This window comes from Medicago truncatula, chromosome 8, assembly GCF_003473485.1.
Source record: "Medicago truncatula cultivar Jemalong A17 chromosome 8, MtrunA17r5.0-ANR, whole genome shotgun sequence".
Taxonomy (NCBI): Eukaryota; Viridiplantae; Streptophyta; class Magnoliopsida; order Fabales; family Fabaceae; genus Medicago; species Medicago truncatula.
In genome coordinates this window covers 17,768,245-17,788,004 of record NC_053049.1, presented here as the reverse complement: position 1 = coordinate 17,788,004, position 19,760 = coordinate 17,768,245, and the positions used below count along the sequence as shown (strand labels likewise).

The following is a 19,760-nucleotide window of genomic DNA, read 5'->3' as shown; positions in this document are numbered from 1 at the left end:
ACCTTCTCTACGTATTTGATAGGCACTCCTCAATTTCTATTGTTTCTGCGAAGTTAGTTGTTGTGCAGAATCCTTGACTCGTCAGGGTCATAATGGTACTTTTTTGTGGTTTCTTTTAATTTTTTTAGTCCTTTATTCGGCATTATTTTGATGAATGAAGCAATGGTCATTCGTTCGTTTGTTTAGTGCGTAAATTCATTGTCTTTTCTATAAAGTAATAACAACTGTACCAAATGAGGGTTGTATCTAGCGCAATATGACTAATCAGTGTGCTGGATCGCAGCTAATACATGTACTCACATTTAATGTTTCACACCGCCTCAAATATGATGACTACGCGCGCATTCAGATGATGCTGTTCCACTTTCAATCCCGCTAAATAAGTGTAACCATGGTCCATGTGACAGTTTTGAATGTGAATCAGACAGACTATTGAAAGCTGTATCTTATTCTTGTCTAATTGCTGAAAATGAAAATGCATTTCTCTTGTGATTGAGCCTAATACCCCAACTTGGAAATATCATAGTCAAAATAAATTGATATATTTATTACCAAACCAAATACATGAGCATGTTGTACTCCTAATCAAGTGTATTCATTTTAAACAATTGCCACTGTGAAGAGATTAAATAACTTGATGTTTTCAATGTCAACTTGTTTTTGAAGTTGCGATAATTAGCATGCAACATTCAAGTAACAAGAAATTCCTATATCCAATTACACTAAAAACGATTTTTCTACAAAAATGATTATACAACAATTCAGTCTTCTCGAGTGGTTCTCATGATCCATATCTTACTTTATCAGATTAGTGTTTCATTTGTACCAACCAGCAAGGAAATACCTCAGCAAGAAACAGAAACAACATGCAATACCCTGTTCCAAAAAAAAAATTGATACAAGTTCAACTTAGATATTAGTCGAATTGAAAACCAAAAAGGTAAAAATAAACAGGAGAACGGGGAATCATCACCTGAAAAATAAGAAGATATATACAAAGTGATTTCTCAGATTTCTTGCCTAAATTTCTTAGAAAGAAGTTAACGAGGGTTCCATCATTTGTTCCGGTCAGCAGCCCAGTTTGAGGGTCAAACCTGAATGAGTAGATTACACATGAGGTTTCAACCAAGCAAGATGCATGAAATAAACAATAAGTTACATCCATGTTAAGCCTACCTTGGCAGACGATGACGTGGACATGGAATGTAGCCAGAAAGCTGGAGGAAAAATGTATATTCTATGTTAGAAAACATGTTCAGAAGAGATTTAATGTATCGAAAATGGAGATTCTGTTAGTGTCAAACCTGGGGGAGCGACAGGAGAAAGTTCAAAACTTGAGGTAGGAAGAAAATCAAGAGTGTTTCACTGAAGCAAAAAAAATTTAAGAGATTATTACAAGGCAACTAATAATAATCATTATAACACAAGGTCATAAATCCCAGAGGAATGGTGCACCAATTTTAAGATTTATATCACTACTGTTTATCTATTGTCCAGAACCTAGTAGACATGCTTGTTCATGGTTTGGATCTATCCATATCCAAATAAAAACCACTTAAATGGATTGGATTTAATAACCAAACCAGAATGCAACACACTTTAGAATTCAAAATATCAGTTCATATTAGCTTGATCTCATTTTCTATCCGTTATGTTCTCGGTAATAACAATTAGAAGATATGAATTACAACAATCCACAACAATATTACACATAATTAAACAAATTAGAACAAGGTGAGAACTGTTCTAAAAATTAAAATAATGATTGCAACTTCAAAATTTTGCAGTAAGGAAACACATTATAAAAACAGATCAAACAAACAAAAAGCAGAATCAAATGTTTTTTTGGACTTTCAAAAGAAAAAATACAATTTCGGAAAATTTAGAATGTACTAGTATTCCTCTACAGACTTCCATTTGCGTAAAGGTGAGAAAGTTCAGATCTGATTATCGGACAGAAGATTCGCGGTGGTGCCAAATAGTCTATTACAATCAGAGAATCCAAATCGACATAGAAAGAGGATGCCAACAAGATTTCATATCTATCGACAGCCGAAAGAATCTCATATGACGGCGAGTCGACAGCAGAAAGAATCTCATTAGGCGGAGAGTCAACAAAGCTGCTGAAGATCTGAATCAGATTCAGTGATGATGGCGACGAGATCTGATTCAGCGAGATTATGCAGCTGATGTAAATCTGATCAAGATCCATTAGATAATCATAAATGGCACAGTAGAAGACGAACAGGAAGAAAATTGAGCCTAAGAGAAGAGAAATTGGATACGGACATCCAGTTCTTCAGCCGCATAAACGGATAATCCATCCAAATTGGGTATTTTGCACACCCTTGCTAGTGTTTTAAACATAGCTCACAAAGTCATATTACTCCAAAGAAGCGTTCTACTTTTTATATATTATCCAATAATCACATTTATAAATATTTTAAGGAAGAAGGAAGAATTTGAGATGAGAAATAGAGATAGTTGTACATTATAGACTTTGGAGATCATTATTACAAGTTCATGGTTGAGATAAAAAATCCAACTGTCCATTTTCTAAACAGTAAGGTATCTTATCCATCATAAGGAGAGAGAAAATGGTAGAACTTTGCATAAAATGCTGCAAAATTCCTTAACAAAGAGGAATGAAAAGATTCATACAAGTCCAGAAATTAGAAAATTGATTCACAAGTTTGAACTCGAAAAGCACTGAAAACACACATAAAAGCGGATAGCCAGATTAATATTTTGTCAGATAAAGCAAGGACATACCTAAAGTGGCCTAAAATACCAACCACAGCCATAGTCATCCCTGCAAAGTATGTATATGTATCACCAACAAAAACTGAAGATGGATACCTAGAACGAGAACAACAGACTGTCAGCGAACTACTCTCAGTCATATGTGAATATAAGGTCTCAAATAAAATGATAAAGATACACTATTAAATACCAATTGTAAGAAAGTAAAGCCAAAGAGGTAGCTAGCAATGGCTGCACCAAGTAAATGGAGAATGCATGTGCTAGCTTATATTCTGGATCAGTTGACGCTCCAATTTGCATAATATTGTGTATCAGAATCTGCAGATCCACAGTATGAATCATTTTCTAAGATCAAAATCTATCATATTCACTTTTACAAGCTTTTCAACTTACAGCATATGTAATAACCACTGTCTGTCCAACTTCAAGTCCGTTTAGTCCAGCATGTATATTGATTGAATTTGTGCAGAAAACAGCCAATAGTCCCATATATAGTTTATATATCCATCCTGCGTCGTTAAAAAAAAGTCAAGGTAGTGAGATTTTATTGTAATTAGCATCTCTTCAAGCGTCATTTGCATAGAGGTATCGAAAGCTTACCAAGATCCAAAATCTCTATGCCAATGTGTGGGACAAGTGGTTTTGGTATAACTATGGTTGTGTGTCCCGCATATGCCATTAACAAAGGGAGTGCAGCAATTGATGGAAGTAGTAATTTTCTGTTCTTTACATCGACATTAAATAAAAAACGAAACTATTCTATTAGTTGACATGAACAAATCCTGGAAGAAAATAACGAAAACTTGTATACTCACACTCTCCAAGGGACATCAAGGACATCATCAACAAATCCAAGCAATGTCATGAAACATACGCATGCTAAAGCAGCATTGTACTCAACAAGCCACTGCAAAATCATAATTGCTGACATATTTAAATGCTCCATTATTCTATTGATATCATTCTCAAGATATATTGTATTGATCATGGTTTTAAATTGTGGTACATAACTGAAATTGCAGGCGCAATATAAAGGATTTTGAGGTCTCTGAAACCGCAATTTCGACTGGATTGGTTGAATTTTGTTGCCATATAAAAGTTTGCAGAATAACCACAACCGCAATTTAAAACCATGTTACTAAGTAGTTTGATTGCCATACTTGTTGTTTGTAACTTACAAAATATACTTACGTTGGAATCTGCTGTGAAATTGAAATACTGAAATAAGATTGCCACAACCAAGAAGACAATACCAACAACTATACCCAATGACTCAGGCCTGCATTAAAACATGTAGTACAGTCAAAACTTAGTACCAAAAATTTATTTAGTTGAATAGAATTCTATTTCTTGCTATGCATGCATGGCATACATAAACCATATGCACCCTAGGTTAAGTTTTGTTCTCTAATTGAACTTCTTAGCTTCAATTTCATAACTTTTACTGAAGAAAAATAATAATATTTATCCTACTCTTCAATTTAATATTTTAACCAAAGGAGATACTCTTTCTTCCACAGTACACTGGAGCGTTTCAATCTCTATGTGCCATGAGTTTCAAGCATATTAGTTGATGATTAAATTAAACCACTAGTCATTGTGACAAGCACACTCTTATTATTATATGTAAGAAATTTAAATCTAAAATGAAGATGCCACTTTCAAGAATTCCAATGATAAAGGGAAAATATAATCATATCAATTCAACGACTCAGTAAAAAAAGTATTCTAACTTCTAAGTGAACAATCTGTATGACTATAATTTACATACCCATACTTACAGAATTATCAAATAGCATAATTGGTTGGGTAAATAGTAACATCAAAAATGTTTTACAATACATGTATCAGAATTCAAAGTTCAAAGAGAGAGAAGCCCATAATTTTTTTTTTTTAAAATTGGGAAAATGGGAAAGTTTTATTAAAGTGACACTAATGGTCATGCTTTAACTGTCCCAGAGGGTATTTAAACTCAGTACCTTGAGGTTACAATGCTAAGCTCTTGCCACTGAGAGAAACCCAGACTAATACTCAACATAAAAAAATCCAAAAGGATATGATGAACAATTGGTGAAAACATGCATATGATCAAAAGAGGAGCTTAAACCTCCACATGGAGTTTTCATAAACCTCATATTTTAGTACAACAATCTCTAAAGTGAAGGAACACCTATACTTAGGCTTGTTTGGATTGACTTATTTGATCTTATCTACTAACATAAGCACTTGTGAGAGTTTATGGAACTAATTTATGACATTTCCATGTGTTTTTTTTGAGCTTATTTGCATAAGATCTCCCAAATAACTTATGAAAACATTATGATTTCATTCTATGTTTTGTTATATTTATAATAATAGCTCATACATAAACATTTACTAGATACACGCTTGTAGCATATTTTAGTTGTTCATTTTGCTTTTGTAAAAAAATAAAATAAAGTTGTTTATCCAAACAGGGTCAAAACAAATAAATAGATGCACACTTGATTATAAAAGAGAAAATATGCATAAATATAAAACTGAAATTTTGATCCTAAACTGAACCTAAAGCCAACAAAAATGCTGAATTTTCAATACATTGAAAACAGCAATGATAAACAAAACACAGCTAACACATGATTATTAAAATCTTAGACATACCCACTTCATTAATCAATACAATAACACAAAATCAATGTAAAGAATTGTAGAAAGACTCACACTTTAATATTACCCTGAGGAGTGCCCTTCTTATTAATATCATAGCCAAAGAGACTCCGTTTAAGAACGTATCTAGAAGCAACAGGGATCATTCTTACAGTAACAAAGAACCCGGCAAGACTCAATCCAGCATTGATGATGATGGATCTTCGAAGGTGGGAATCGATGGTGAAATGGAAAAAGATGAGGTAGAAGTAAGGGATGGAAAAGAGAGAGAGCTTGAAAAGAAAACCCCATTTGGGAGGCGCAATTGGTGGGTCGGTGGTTTGTTGTTGTAGAGGTTTGTCCTGTGTGGTGGTTTGTTTTGGATCAGGAGAAGGTTCTGTTGGAGAGATGAGTCTCTTTCGTGTTCCCATTATTTTATTTTTTTGTTTTCTTCGGAGGTTGTTGTGTCCTGTGTAACCTTAATTGGAGATTTGCATATACTGTTACCGGTGTTTTAAAAACTGGTTCGTGGAACCGGTTGAAATTAGTTAACTCAGTTAATTCGGTTGAATATATGCCTGTAACATAGAGAAACAGATATCAGCAAAAAAACAAGTACCTAACCATTGAATATAAACCTAGGGCTGGCCCTGCGTAGGTGCAACCAGGCTCACTGCACAAGGCCTCACAAGATAAGGGGCTCAAAATTATTTTGCCTTATAGCTCGGCCAAATCATAATCATATCATAATATTAGACAGCAGAAGGAAAACAAAAAAAAAAAGATATAAGCACACGTCTATAGTCTAGCCCAATCAAAAGATTAGGCACTATTGCGTTTCCATTTGGAATTTATTTACTACAGGCAATCCTCCTCCCTATAACTTAAATTTTTTCAATGTGGGACAAGTTATATTTTTTTAGAAAGAATAACGACTGCAGTTAGACCGTTAAAGATATAAGCACGCGTTTATAGTCCAGCTCAATCAAAAGATTAGGCACTATTGTTTCCATTTGGAATTGATTTACTACAGGCAATCCTCCTCCCTATAACTTAAATTTTTTCAATGTGGGACAAGTTAACCACTGCAGTTAGACTGTTAAAGTTTATTTCACTACTTTTTTTTTTGTTTTTTTGACGCATTTTACTCCACTACTTAAAATGTCCTGAAAACATAAAACACGTAATTAATAACAAACATGCCAGAGAACAAATTGAACAAACCAAGAATCTCTTTTAAGTTGAGATTTTAAATACCTACCCGGAAAATAAAATATTCGGTTCAATTGTGTAAAGTGTGGTGATTAGAGGAAGTGAAGAAACTTGTAGGTAAATAGTTAGTTACAAGGATAACTATTTTGATATTGGATTCATAATGTTAATTTTTTTTTTTTTTTAATCAGCAAAAATTATTAAGCAATCTACCATACAAGAAGTATAAGCTAGTGCAAAGAGGAAACAGCAAGAGATGGGCCGGACCAAAACAAGTCCTCCCAGAATACACCCAAATTGCCAAAACAAAACCAAGAACGGTGTCATTGAAGCAAAAAATTCCTGGCCAGCAGTAGCACCAGAACACTACACAACAACACTGCCTCTAGGGACTAAACTGCATCACTCCCAGTCCAAAAAGAAAAATGAAACAACAGCAGGCAGCAACACTAAACAACAATCAAGGCCACCTATTACTCACCACTACCTTATTAAAAATTCTCTTTTGGATTCCAGCACCATTCGTAATACAAACACGTTGGAATTTTTAGTCTACTCAAACTCCAAAGCCAAAATAGCACTTTGATTTCCTCAACTTTTCTCAACTCATTTTTAAAAATAATCCCATTTCTAGATTGCCAAATTAACCAAAAAGCCGAACGAATTTTCTTATTCCTCTCCTACAAGGTCCAACACTCCCATGAACAAACAAGTTCGGAGGATTAATGAAAGTGAAGCCCAGTCATTTCATTACCTCCATCCAAATGGCACTCGTCACCTCACAATGGAGAAAAAGATGGTTTATAGTTTGACCCCTCCTTGGCTTTATCCCACAAAACACATGAAATCAACACAAAATAAGTCACAAATAAGCTATAGCTTATAGCTTATTGTACTAGCTTATAAGTTTGTTTGATAAAATTGGGAATGTGTTCTGAATAAACTCAATTGTAAAATATGAATAACTAATACTAATAATGCCAGAAAAATTAGAAATCAATTGGATTGGTGCTAAACAATTTCACTGACAAGTGAATTTTGATTACTAACCTGAAACGCATGGACGAATTGAATTGGTGAGATCCGAATCGGTGACGAAGATTTGGATCTGAGAGTGTTTATGAATTTCTTCCACTTGCAGTAAGCAATGTTAATGGAATGAATGAATGCAATTTTGAGAATCCATGAAACACGTGTACACTCTGGCTCTGCTGCAGTAAGACGTAGAGAAGATGCAATGCAAAGCAAAGAGCAGATCAAATATATACGTTCACAAAATAAAATGAATATTGCTCTTTCCACTTTTCATTTTGCTCATTATCGCCTCAATTTTCCATAAATAAATCCGGCCGGAGTTAACTCAACTCACGCTTGGTACTCAACATGATTTGACTTAACTTTTAATGTGAGTTAACTTATGTTGCGATCCTTTTCTGTTTTTAGGCTAACACTTCTTTCCCTCTTCACCTCCAAAATATCCAAAAGTGCGAATTTTTGGTGAAAAAGTTTGAGCTCAAATCATTAGAAATCGTCACGAAGCAAGTTTATACGTTCATTAAACGTAAAAAATAAGGTAATACATCATCTTAAACCTTTAATTTTTGCTGATTTTTCTGTGTGGTTCGTCATTTTTGAAGCCGTACACGTAGTGTGAGTTAACTCCTGCTGAGGTGCCTACATGAGTTAACTCACGATGAGTATATGATGTGTGTTAACTTGCGTGGGGGGGGGGGGGGTCAGCGTTTGAATTTTGGCCCCAATTTTGTTTTTTTATTTATAATTTTTTCCTTTGTTATTTTTTATTCGATGGATATAGTGATGGTTGAAAATGTGGTGGATGATGATGTTGAGTTGAAACCGACAATCATTGAAGCTTCCGTTGATGTCAAACCTTCATTGAAGCTTCGTTGATTCAAATCTTCCATAGAAACTTCTGTTGAAGCAAAACCTATCGGTGTTTCCAAGCTTCGTTATAATGAAGTAAACATTGTGTCGTTTTTTTCACTAAGGATAGATGGCGAGTGCGAGATGATTTTCTTGATTGGGTTCGTCAACAAGCGGCAAAGGCGGAATTACTATATCTATAGATAAATCCAATATTGACATTGCAATGTGAAAAGAGTGGTGTATACAAGCCACCAAAGACGATGAAGAAATTGAAACATGAAGGCACGAGCTCAAGCAAATGTGATTTTCCGATTAGGATGCGTGGTTACTTTGAGAATAAGACGTGAATGGTGGTTGGCCATTCTTAATGGAGTTCACAACCATGATTTGGAGTCAAGATTAGACGGTCACCTTCTTGCGGGTAGACTTAAAGAGGAGGAGAAGAAAAAATTTGTTGACATGACAAAGAACTTGGCGTTGCCTCTGAATATTTTGATGGATTTGAAGGAAAAAATAAAGAAAGTTTAACGAATATAAAACAAGTGTGCAATGCACGGTGTAGATATAGAAAGTCTATAAGAAGTGACAAGATGGAGATGCAATAATTGATTGCGAAGTTGGAGAAACATAAATATGTCTATTTCACAAGAATAAATTGTGAAAAAAATCATTCTTTAAGACAAATTTTTTGCTTATCCAAAGTCTATTAATTTGCTTAACACTTATCCGACCGTTTTGGTCATGGATTCCACTTATAAAACCAACTTGTACATAATGCCATTATTTGAGATAGTTGGTGTTACCTCTACCTACAAGACACATTATGTTGCTTTTGCTTTTCTTTCCTCTGAAAAAGAGGGTAACTTTACTTGTTTCTAGAGATGTTGGTTGGTCTGTTGGATAATAAATATCTTCGTTATTTATAATATTAGTGAAGAACATTTTTTTTTTGAAGGAAATATTAGTGAAGAACATTATTAGGAACAAAAGGTCCAAAAAAATATCATCAATTTCTTCGATAATAAATTTTTGAGCATATTATTAAGAACAACTAATTTTTTTTATAGGAGGGTGTATATAGAAATGTTTCTGCTACATGGGATATATATATATATATATATATATATATATATATATATATATATATATATATATAGTAAATCTCACTAAAAGGGGCAAAAACATTAACAGATTTCGCCCATTCCTTAATCATGTCAAAGTTTGGTCCTTGTCAGAGAATTTTGCTATATAGACACCCCAAAATCCAACTATTTCTATATACACCCCCCACCTAAAAAAAAAATTTGGGCCCCCTACTGGCATGGGTTCGCGACCTATGCCCTAGGGCCGGCCCTGGGTATCTTGACTGGTAACAGATTGTTGTTGCTGTGTTTTAGATTTCATAGTTGCTATGTCTTCTCTGGTAACGCAATTCGTCTGCCCTTGATGATATTTGATAGGAGGGGTTTCAAGTTAGTCTGTAAATCTATACATGTTGCAATCGTTTTTTCAGGAGAAGAAGAAGATGAATGAACAATGGAAGATGAATATGATTAATTTGTTTTTTTGATTTCAAAAATATAAAATATATTCTGTTTTTTTAAAATAAATAATTGCCAACTGGATGACACGTGGCCAACATTACACAATCAACATCTGCCACATAGGCAGAAATGGGACAAATCAACAAGAAAGTGGGCTCAGGGACTATTTTAAAAAACAAATTTTTTTGCAAGGACGTTTTTCAAAAATTTGTTTTACCAGGGACCAAAACCCAAATTCATTTTAGCAAAACATTAATAAGGTTTGGATCAAGTCTCAAAGGAGACATTTTTTATTATAGTTGTTTTATACTTACAATGACTAATAACAAGAGTTATTTCAAGAGATTGGTTAAATATGTCAAAAAGTAAAAAATAAAATGAGTTAAAAATACTGATAACTGATAAAGATGGTTAAAACGCTAAATTTAATGTCGTTTATAGAGAAGTATTTTGTAATGTATGATTTTCAAAATATATTAATGTCAAGATGATATGACTATTGTAATACATTTTTTATCATATGACTTATTTCACTATTTATTTTTTATTATGGTATAACTTATTTGTGCATGTTTTAATCGATAAGACCCGTGCATCGCACAGGTCGGCGATCTAGTTTAAATGAATTATGAGTGTTTATAGATTATAGGTCATTGATGGCTTGGTTTAATATTTAATGTTGGTATGGTAGCATATTAATCAAGGACCACCTTTGGAGAAATGTGTCAAATCCTCACTATACAAGCTCACATGAACCATTTTAAAAAGAGTGCTGTTATTTTAACAACCAAAAACCAAAAACTTTCTCCACACCGTATCCTTTTCATTGACCAAGTAAGGCTGACACGCATCCCAAAATTATAAAGAATGATTAAAAAATTTGATTTGTAGCCTTAACCGTAGTAAAATACGGTGTGGACAACCTAAAAGGTTGTTCATTTATCATTTTCCTTTTTAAAAACAAAAAAATTTACTAGGACATATCACAAATTTTTTTGTAAGGATCAAAACTCAAACCGACCATATTTGCATAAACCAAAAACATATTTTAATCTAATTTAAAAAAAAAACAAAAAAACACAAAATTACAGCTTACTAGTTGTGATAACTTTTACAAAGTGAAAACTTCAATGGTACGTATGTACCAAGAAAAGAGAACACTTCCTCAAGGGAGAAAGTGTTTGGAAATGATAATCAACAATATTCACATTGGTATTCAAATGAAAAAGTTTCCAGCAGCAGAGCCAAATAAAAACCAAACTAAAACCCCAATAGCCAAAAACTCTAAACCAATCAATCTCTTCTCTTTTCTGAATGCATCATTCTTCTGTGTTGTACTTCTTGCTTGGCTGCTTGCTCCATCTACAGACACATAATATACACATGAATGACACTCATGATTTCTTATTATTAATTAAATAATACAATTAGAGACTGCTGCCCCCACAATTTTATTATTATTCATTGAATAATCTTAATTTTTTCCCGATAACAATTAAGTGGTTTTCACTAAATATTATTGAATAATTTTATTTTTGAAGAATTAAATGTACAATTATTGAGAAATAAAATATTGCATATTTGTTTAGTCACATACATATGATAAAATTGATAAAAGATTTAGGATTTAGCCATGGATTATTAGATACAAGTTATAGCATATCATCAGTAACAAATAAAGAAGAAGAAATTATGTACCTTGTATGTTTAGGTTACCGCCATAACTATCAAGTTATGAGAGGAATAACTACTCTCATTCCGTTTAGCGTTAGGTTTTCAGAGTACTGTTCAGAATGTTTAACCGTCTGATGGGATGACGTTTAAATAGTTAAACGACTGAGGGCAGGGACACATATTCATTAAAAGTGATGATATTCTATACGGGATTAGCTAAACGTCTGATGGAATGACATTTAAATAGCTAAATGATTCAACCCATCACGGTCCATTTAGAAAGAATAGTTCAATCGCACTTATTCATCAACTAATTAGTGCTTAACACAATAGACCATAATTTATAATATAATATTAACTTATAATAATTGATAAATTAAATAGATTTTTTTATTTAAAAAAAAAAATAGAGAACTATATTTTTAACAGTGTTGAAAAAGAAAAAAAATATAAAACAAATTTATATTAGGAAGACATCTTGAGATCATGCGTTGATGTATTTTCAATTATTTAGTGTATAATAATTAATTTTGTAATCTTAATTTTCTTTATAATGATAATAAGCAAAGTTTCATATCAATCATTACCTGATGGACTAGGTGCAGCACTTGGACTAATATTGCTGGAGCCATTGTTTAATGTATAAAAAACTTGAGCCTCAGCTGAATTGGGATCCATGTGCAGCAGCTCTAATTCAAAGATTAACAAGAAAAAAATCTCTTTTATGTTATGTTATATCCCATAATCAATTTGACTCATTTCTATATCATAAAAGTATGAAATAAAGTAAGGGGAATACTTGACCAAAAAAAATAAAAAATAAATAAGGGGAATTAATCATTTTAATCCCTGAATGAGAAAGACGTAGTCATTTTAGTCCCTGAATGCAGAGAAATTGCAAAACAGTCCATGAATGTCGACTCTGCTGGTCAATTTCATGAACTAAAGTGACTAACGGAGTCTACATTTAAGGACTAAATTGACTAACGGAGTTTGCATTCAGGAACTAAATTGACTAATAAAGTCTACATTCAGGGACTATTTTACAATTTATCTGCATTCATGAACTAAAATGACGACATTTCCTGTTCAGCGACTAAAGTGACTAATCTTCTGATAAAGTAACATAGAAAAACTTTATTTACCAGGACATTTAGAGATATTGGCAGGGGCATTACAAACTGTTGGAAGATTCAAAGCGAGAGTAACATTAATAACTATACCACCCAAATCAGGATCATTACGATCTTTGATAATTACACACAAACACTTCTTGTTTGTCTTGAGAAGTGTTTTGAGACCATCACAACAATCTGGTGCTGGAGTTTTTCCTTCACCTTCAACATAGGGAAGGCACGATGCTAGCCCTGTTAATTGAGCTGTGCATTCTTGTTTCTCTTTGGATGAATCTGACATTCCAATCCCAACTATCATTGATGCTAGTAGTAGAAAATAAGCCATGGCTTTTGTGTTGTGGTAAAGCATTTTTGTGTGTGTTGGGTTGAGAAAGTGGGAAAGTTAAGTTGTTGAAAGTAATGTGAGATTGGAAGTACTTAAATAAATATTTGTGGAGAAGTATATGTTGTTGGTGAAGAATGTTATTTATCATATCTTGTATAAGCTTTTGTGTAATGTGCATTGTGGAGCAGTATATGTTTGTTGGTAAAGAATGTTATTTTTGCATTATAGAATTGGCCCTTGTACAATTATTTAGTTTCTAGACAAACAAAAGTTATGTAAATGTGTGTTCTATGTATCACAGAGAGATTAATTGCTATTTTTTTTTACGTATGTATTTAATCAAATAACATCATAGTACCACTTTTATAAATTAGTAAAATATATGTTCTGTATCAGTCAGAAGATCAATTGCACGACGATACGTGGCCTAACTTACACCGTCATAAGGCTCTGTGGCTGACGGAACACGCCAGTTTAAGTGCACCGCACACGAGTGCACCCCCGCACGAGGATCATGCTACGTGTGTCCTCTAACCATCCCTAATCACACGCCGCGAAACCCGGAGGCAGTTATTCTCAACTCTTGCCTATATAAGGGTGACCTTGCTTCATCCTCAATGTATGATTCACTTTTCACAACATTTTCTACACAATCTTTCTCAGTTCTATTACTGACTTGAGCGTTGGAGTGTTAACATGTCTGCATGCACCTTTTGTTCCACCGCGAAGACTCGTCACCGCCGTACCGAAAACCATCACCACCATACCGGATCACTTTTCACCACCGTTGCCACTTATTAATCCTTACCGGACAGATCAATATCTTTATAAATTCTACATGTCATGATTTGATTTGAATTATGTGTAAAAAAAAATTGCACACACTCAATATATACAAATTAAATTCATACTAAAGACGTATCTGTCTAACAATTTTCGATGTTTGTCATCGTTAATGTTTTATTTTATCAAGAATTAAGATCACACCTTTTGTGAGATATTAATCAACTTTTCAATCGTTTCAACCTTTGTAAGCACCTTGTAAGCAAGTTTGGCATGTGATTACATTCGATGTCGGTACGTATCTACTTATAAAATGTCGAATTCAATATCAAATATTTGTCATCATTACTTATGCGGTGTTATCTAACTAAAAAAGCAATCTGGCTATGAATTAAGGGAGTTTCTTTTTTCAATTGAAATTGAAAATGGAAAAAGCAAAGAAGGTAATGGTGTGAATAAAAATGGAAAAGTGCACTAACTCAGTGGGTCACTTCACCAAACCCACTAACAGAAGCTGAGGACATAACAAACAAATTATGGGGAAAATGATAATTGTAGCTTCCCGTGACAACCATGATGCAAGTGGCTATAAAACGTGACATCACATCATATTACCTTCTAACTAAGAAGCCCGGATGCTGATACTCGTACGAGTACGATGCGATACGGATAAACGGATATATAAATTTTTTAAAATTTAGGATACAATATGGCTAAGATATGTTAGCAGGATTTTTTATATTAAAACTTATATGCATGTAAAATACTTGAAGAAATAAGCATTGATTACTCTTGTTTGTTAGAGTTCTACTTCTGATCAGAAGCAGAAGAGTTCTATTTCTGAGTTCTACTTCTGAGGTGATGTTCAGGACTAAATGCAGCGGATAAAACAGAGAGAGAAAGAAGAAAGACACAAAGTAATTATACATGTTCCTTTCACAAACCGGAAGTAGTTATGTCCCCCTTGCACTTCCAAGGAAAGTTTACTAAAAAGTAATATCTGAATACAACTGCTCACTGCTAAACTTAGCAAGAGACTTCAAATTACTCAAGCACACTGCAAGAGATTTCCTATGCTCCTGAACACAATTAAGAGACTTCTAATGCTCAAGCACAACTGCAAGAGACTTCTATTCAAACATAATTACACAGAAAATTGTTTGAGGTTGAACACTTGATATACAATCAGTGGTGTTCACAATACAAATCAGATACAGACTCTTAAGACTCTAGAATTTCTAAGATATGAACTTTGATAAGAAATTCTAAGTGAACTTTTGATGCAGAACAATTTCAGCAGAGTTTTGGCGCTTTCAAATTGTTGTAGAGTCTTGCCATTCTTTAAGTCTTCACTCCTTTATATAGAGGTGTGAAAGAGACGTTGTGAATTGCCAGCACATTAAAATAGAGTCGTTTGAAGCTTTGATCAATCACCAATAATCTTTTGCCTGATATGGTTCTTGTCCTATGGAGGATCAATTTCAAATCCATTCCAAGTATGAAGGAACTTTGTTGCAGGCAGAGCTGTTATTCTTGTCTTGTAGTAGAGACACAAACTGAGTAGTGGAGATAATGGTTGTACACTTCGTACAATTGTACTTTGTCAACGCCCTTCAAAGAACAAGCATCCAATGCCCTCAAATCCTTTGAAAATAGCTGTTGCTTCACTCTTTTGGTCTCATGCAATGCTTAGACGAGATTAAATCCATTGAACAACCTTTGAAGCTTTAAGTCTTGCATCTCCTGATGAACTTCAGCTTCTGGTGATCTTCTACTTCTGATGAGATGCTTCTGATGACGTCATCACTTCAGGAGCACTTCTCTTCAGATGCTTCAAGCTTCTTTTTTGTTGATTCCATAGCTATCTTTTGTTCTTCCAGAACGTAATAAAGATATCAAATTTTTGTCTATGGTCCTGTACACTTGAACAAAGATTAGCATATCCAATTGACAATTTTTAATACATTGTTATCATCAAAACTCTCAAAGAGTAATGTTAAACACATTTTGTTCCAAAACATTCATCCGCAAGAAGTATAATTTTGAGCGATTCATCAAGAAACATTTCTACTTATGCATATCTAAAATTGAATCATATACATCTCCACTAAATTTCACAACATTGTCTCACTTTTTTCTAGGATACGTATATGTGAAGTATCTTATAAGTATCCTGATATATCTATGAAGTATTTTATAACTATCTGATAAAATGTTTTTTAAGAATTAAAATATTTAATTCAGATACTTCGTGGGTACAAATCGAAAACAAGTAGGGATCTCTAACCAAATGGTGAGGTGATCAAGAGATAAACTTGTGTTGGATAAATCATCTGCAGAACTATTCCATTCTCTATACACATATGTTACAATAAAATTCATTCCCCTAGTGATAAGCAGGCAGTTGTTCCATCTGTTCCTTAAAGGCCAAGGAATCAGAGATGAATTCTTAAAGCATTTACCAATAAAACTGAATCAGATTCTAACCAAAGATTGCTTCATTGATGTTGCTTAGCTAGCTCTATGGCTCTCATTGCTCTAGATAGCTCTGCATAGAAAGAATTTCTAGCACTTGTATTTTCTGCAAAGAAAAGAAGGAGATTTGAGTCTTTATCTCTGAAAATTCCTCCACAAGATAATGTATTGGTATTTGCTGAGCAATATGTGTTACATTTGACCCAATGAAAGAGAGGAGGTTGTCATATTACTTCAATAATCTTGGGTAATTTAGGAGGGTGAATGCAAATATTATATTTCTTTAAAAACACCTCAATCAAAAAATTCCCTCCATATTTGACATATCTAGCCTTAATGCCACACATCCATTCTTGCCTGTACTTTAAAAAAAAAAAAAAAAAAAAAAACAAACTAGAGTCTAGAGGTCCATAGATTTGAGGAAAAGACGACAGGTATACATAGAATCAAACAAATTGCGACGCGCGTCAATTTTGAAACCAAATAAATAACAATAACAATATCAACTACCATTATCAAATTGCCTCAAATTAATCTCATTCACGAATTCACAAACACACAGAAAAATATGGGCGTGGTGATAATCGACGGCACCACCGTGCGAGACTTCATCGCCGACGATACACATTTCACAAACAGCATCAACGAACAATTCACCTCCCTCGATCTGAACAACGACGGCGTTCTATCACGCGCCGAGCTTCGCAAAGCATTCGAATCCATGAGACTAATCGAATCTCATTTCGGCATCGACGTAACAACCCCGCCGGAGCAACTCACGCGCCTCTATGACTCCGTTTTCGATACTTTCGACGGCGATGGAAGCGGGAGTGTTGATCGTGAAGAGTTTAAGAATGAGATGAAGAAGATTATGCTTGCTATTGCTGATGGATTAGGTTCTTCGCCTATTCAGATGGTTCTTGAAGATGATGATGAGATGAATCTTTTGAAGAAAGCTGCTGATCTTGAAGCTTCTAAAAACGCTGCCGTTTGATCATCATTTAATACCGTTTTCATGGGTTTTTTTTTATGTGCTGTGATCATTGTCATTTTCAATGTTTTTTTAACTTAGCGTGTATTTGGTTATATGATGAGAATAATTACATAGAAGATGAAATGTTAAATAATCACAAGTAGTATCTTAAATAAACATTTTTTTAGCATTGAAAGATCACCTTGATAATGAGCTATGAAGCACGGACACTAACACCGTTAATGATTTGAGAAAATCACGTAGTGCAGTGATTAAATGGGCCAGTATCGTGGCGGTGTCAGTGTCCGTGCTTTAACCATGAATTGCAGGTAAAACCAAGAGACTTTAATCGAGGACTTACGGGAAACAACGTTGAGTATTCCGGTTCAGAATAGTATTAAGACTTCAAAGTCGGTGGTCTCTCATGGAGGGAAGAAGCAATACCATCATTGGTTATTTGATCACAGTCAAGTATGATGGCCTCTTCGAGAAGCTTCCAGTTCTTGAACAAGTGGATAAGCGATTGATCGGTGATATAGTGATGACCAGTGAGATCAACCTTTCGGAGTTTGGAAAGTGCTAAAGAAAGAACCTCTACTCCATCGAGTAAGCTTTCATTATCTATTAAGAATATGGGGGAAGGAATGTTGAGTTCTTCAAGGAAAGGGAAACAATCTGCAATGAGGAAGAGATAAGTGCTATTGAGACATTGAAGGCCAGAACATGTGAGTGAGGTCAAAGTTGTAATATTTTTGCAGAAAACTCGCAGCCCATCCGCGGGAAAGAGGTTATAGTAACAGAAAAAATGGAGCGATGTGAGATTCTTCAACGGGAGAGTAGAGATTTGGCAGAGAAGCATATTTAGGTTAACTTTGAAGTGGTATGTGAGGTGAAGAGAGTGGAGGTTGGAGAATCTATCTAAGAGGCTTGATAGAGAAGGAACGAAACGGATATTTATTTAATGGAACCATGCAACTTTGCTGACTTTGAGTGAGAATCGGAGACTGTTGGTGACGGTGAGAAACTGTTTAGAGACAACGGATAGAGATTTCAAGCAATTACGGTTGTAGTAGTACTCGTCTTCCCCGTCGTAGTCATTGAGGAGGAATTTGAAGATAGATTTCCAACATTCATTGGGTAGATAAATTTCAGCTTCTAGAGTTGCACCCATTCCTGTTTTGTGGAAGAAGTTAGAAATTGTTTGATAGTGTATTTGTTTATTTGCCGTTGATGGATGATGAGTCGTCCTGCGATTTGTGAAGAAGGTAAGGTAGCCACAAATTTGATTTGAGTTAAGTTGAGAGGGTTTGGTTGAGTTCAGTATAATAATAGGATCACGCAGTTACACGCAATAGGCGACCTAGGTCGTTAGTTTAGGATCGAACGGTTCAAAACACACATTTGCACAATTAGTTTTAAACAATCTTGACCGTATAATTGCTTGACATATTTACTGCAACAGATGTTCTAAACAATCTTGACCGTATAATTGCTCGACACATTAACTGCAACAGATCTATTTTCGGAAGGAATGTAGTATGGGAGACTTGAATAATATAATAGTGGTTTTATAAACAAAAGTGTTGTTATTTTTTTATCATTGATCAAACAATTTTTTTCTCTCTAATATATGATCCAGTTCCAGTTAATTGACACATACATAAATAACCAGGAATACTGCTTCATTCATCTTCAAAATATTTATAAATTTCGTAGCTCAATTCAACTTACCTGATCTTATAGTGCATCGATTAGGTCACCGTCACTGCTAGCTGTTTTTTTAATTAACTTGTGAAATTTGTATTTGTGATTTTGGTTGAACTTCAATTGTCATGAGATTCGTGATTTGATTGGTTTCTGATCTGCATTTTGTGTGAGTTCATGGCAATTTGACGGGAAGGCTTTGATGTTCTGATTGTGTCTCCAAGCGACCCTCGATGATGACACCAACAACAACTATGGTGGATACAGTTATCATCACCATTACAATTACACATTCACATTCCTTATTGCACCATGAACTGAACACACTATCTTAGAAACAGTTAGAAGCCAGATACTTACACAGCAAGTAATCTACTAAATGGCTCCAATTACTTGGCTTGGAATCATTCTATGCGTTGTGCTTTGGAAGCAAAGAACAAGCTTGCGTTCATTGATGGATCAATACGTGTTCCTGAACTCAAGGATCTGAATCTGCAATATATTTGCTACAATACAAGACACTATCTGAGAGATGAGAAAACTCTTGCTCTAGCAGTCCTATAGACTAAAATGGCCATATTTTGTGAATCCAAGGTATAAGGAACTCATTGCTATTTTTACTTCTGAATCCAAGAGTATAAGGGACTCATAGCCATTCA

General features: G+C 34.3%; 3 protein-coding genes across 3 annotated transcripts; 1 reads left to right on the top strand and 2 right to left on the bottom strand.

Annotated features, from left to right (window-relative positions):
- Window positions 1-573: 573 nt before the first annotated feature.
- Window positions 574-7,956, bottom strand: LOC25502427 (UDP-N-acetylglucosamine--dolichyl-phosphate N-acetylglucosaminephosphotransferase). The gene is made up of 12 exons (XM_024771725.2): window positions 7,651-7,956; window positions 5,464-5,966; window positions 3,955-4,042; window positions 3,579-3,670; window positions 3,364-3,482; window positions 3,157-3,272; window positions 2,954-3,081; window positions 2,773-2,859; window positions 1,305-1,365; window positions 1,177-1,217; window positions 974-1,094; window positions 574-876 (listed from the first exon to the last, which is right to left on the bottom strand). The coding sequence occupies exons 2-12, from the start codon at window positions 5,817-5,819 to the stop codon at window positions 817-819; spliced, it is 1,269 nt and encodes a 422-aa protein (XP_024627493.1). The 5' UTR covers window positions 5,820-5,966; window positions 7,651-7,956; the 3' UTR covers window positions 574-816.
- Window positions 7,957-11,104: 3,148 nt separating this feature from the next.
- LOC25502425 (non-specific lipid transfer protein GPI-anchored 14) lies at window positions 11,105-13,423 on the bottom strand. Its single transcript, XM_013589832.3, has 3 exons — window positions 12,851-13,423; window positions 12,293-12,394; window positions 11,105-11,393 (listed from the first exon to the last, which is right to left on the bottom strand). Exons 1-3 carry the CDS (start codon window positions 13,188-13,190, stop codon window positions 11,248-11,250), a joined length of 588 nt encoding a protein of 195 aa, XP_013445286.1. The 5' UTR covers window positions 13,191-13,423; the 3' UTR covers window positions 11,105-11,247.
- A 3,470-nt stretch (window positions 13,424-16,893) lies between these two features.
- On the top strand, window positions 16,894-17,593 carry LOC25502423 (uncharacterized). The gene has a single exon (XM_013589830.3). The coding sequence runs from the start codon at window positions 16,993-16,995 to the stop codon at window positions 17,416-17,418; it is 426 nt and encodes a 141-aa protein (XP_013445284.1). The 5' UTR covers window positions 16,894-16,992; the 3' UTR covers window positions 17,419-17,593.
- The last annotated feature ends 2,167 nt before the right edge of the window (window positions 17,594-19,760 follow it).

Coding starts and splice junctions, on each gene's coding strand:
- LOC25502425 (XM_013589832.3), bottom strand. CDS start 13,190: ATGCTTTACCACAACACAAAAGCCATGGCTTATTTTCTACTACTAGCA. Junction 12,395..12,850: donor CAATATCTCTAAATGTCCTG/GTAAATAAAGTT, acceptor TCTTTGAATTAG/AGCTGCTGCACATGGATCCC. Junction 11,394..12,292: donor TGCTGCACCTAGTCCATCAG/GTAATGATTGAT, acceptor ATGTGTCTGTAG/ATGGAGCAAGCAGCCAAGCA.
- LOC25502427 (XM_024771725.2), bottom strand. CDS start 5,819: ATGGGAACACGAAAGAGACTCATCTCTCCAACAGAACCTTCTCCTGAT. Junction 3,273..3,363: donor CATAGAGATTTTGGATCTTG/GTAAGCTTTCGA, acceptor TTAACGACGCAG/GATGGATATATAAACTATAT. Junction 877..973: donor TATATCTTCTTATTTTTCAG/GTGATGATTCCC, acceptor TTTTTGGAACAG/GGTATTGCATGTTGTTTCTG.
- LOC25502423 (XM_013589830.3), top strand. CDS start 16,993: ATGGGCGTGGTGATAATCGACGGCACCACCGTGCGAGACTTCATCGCC.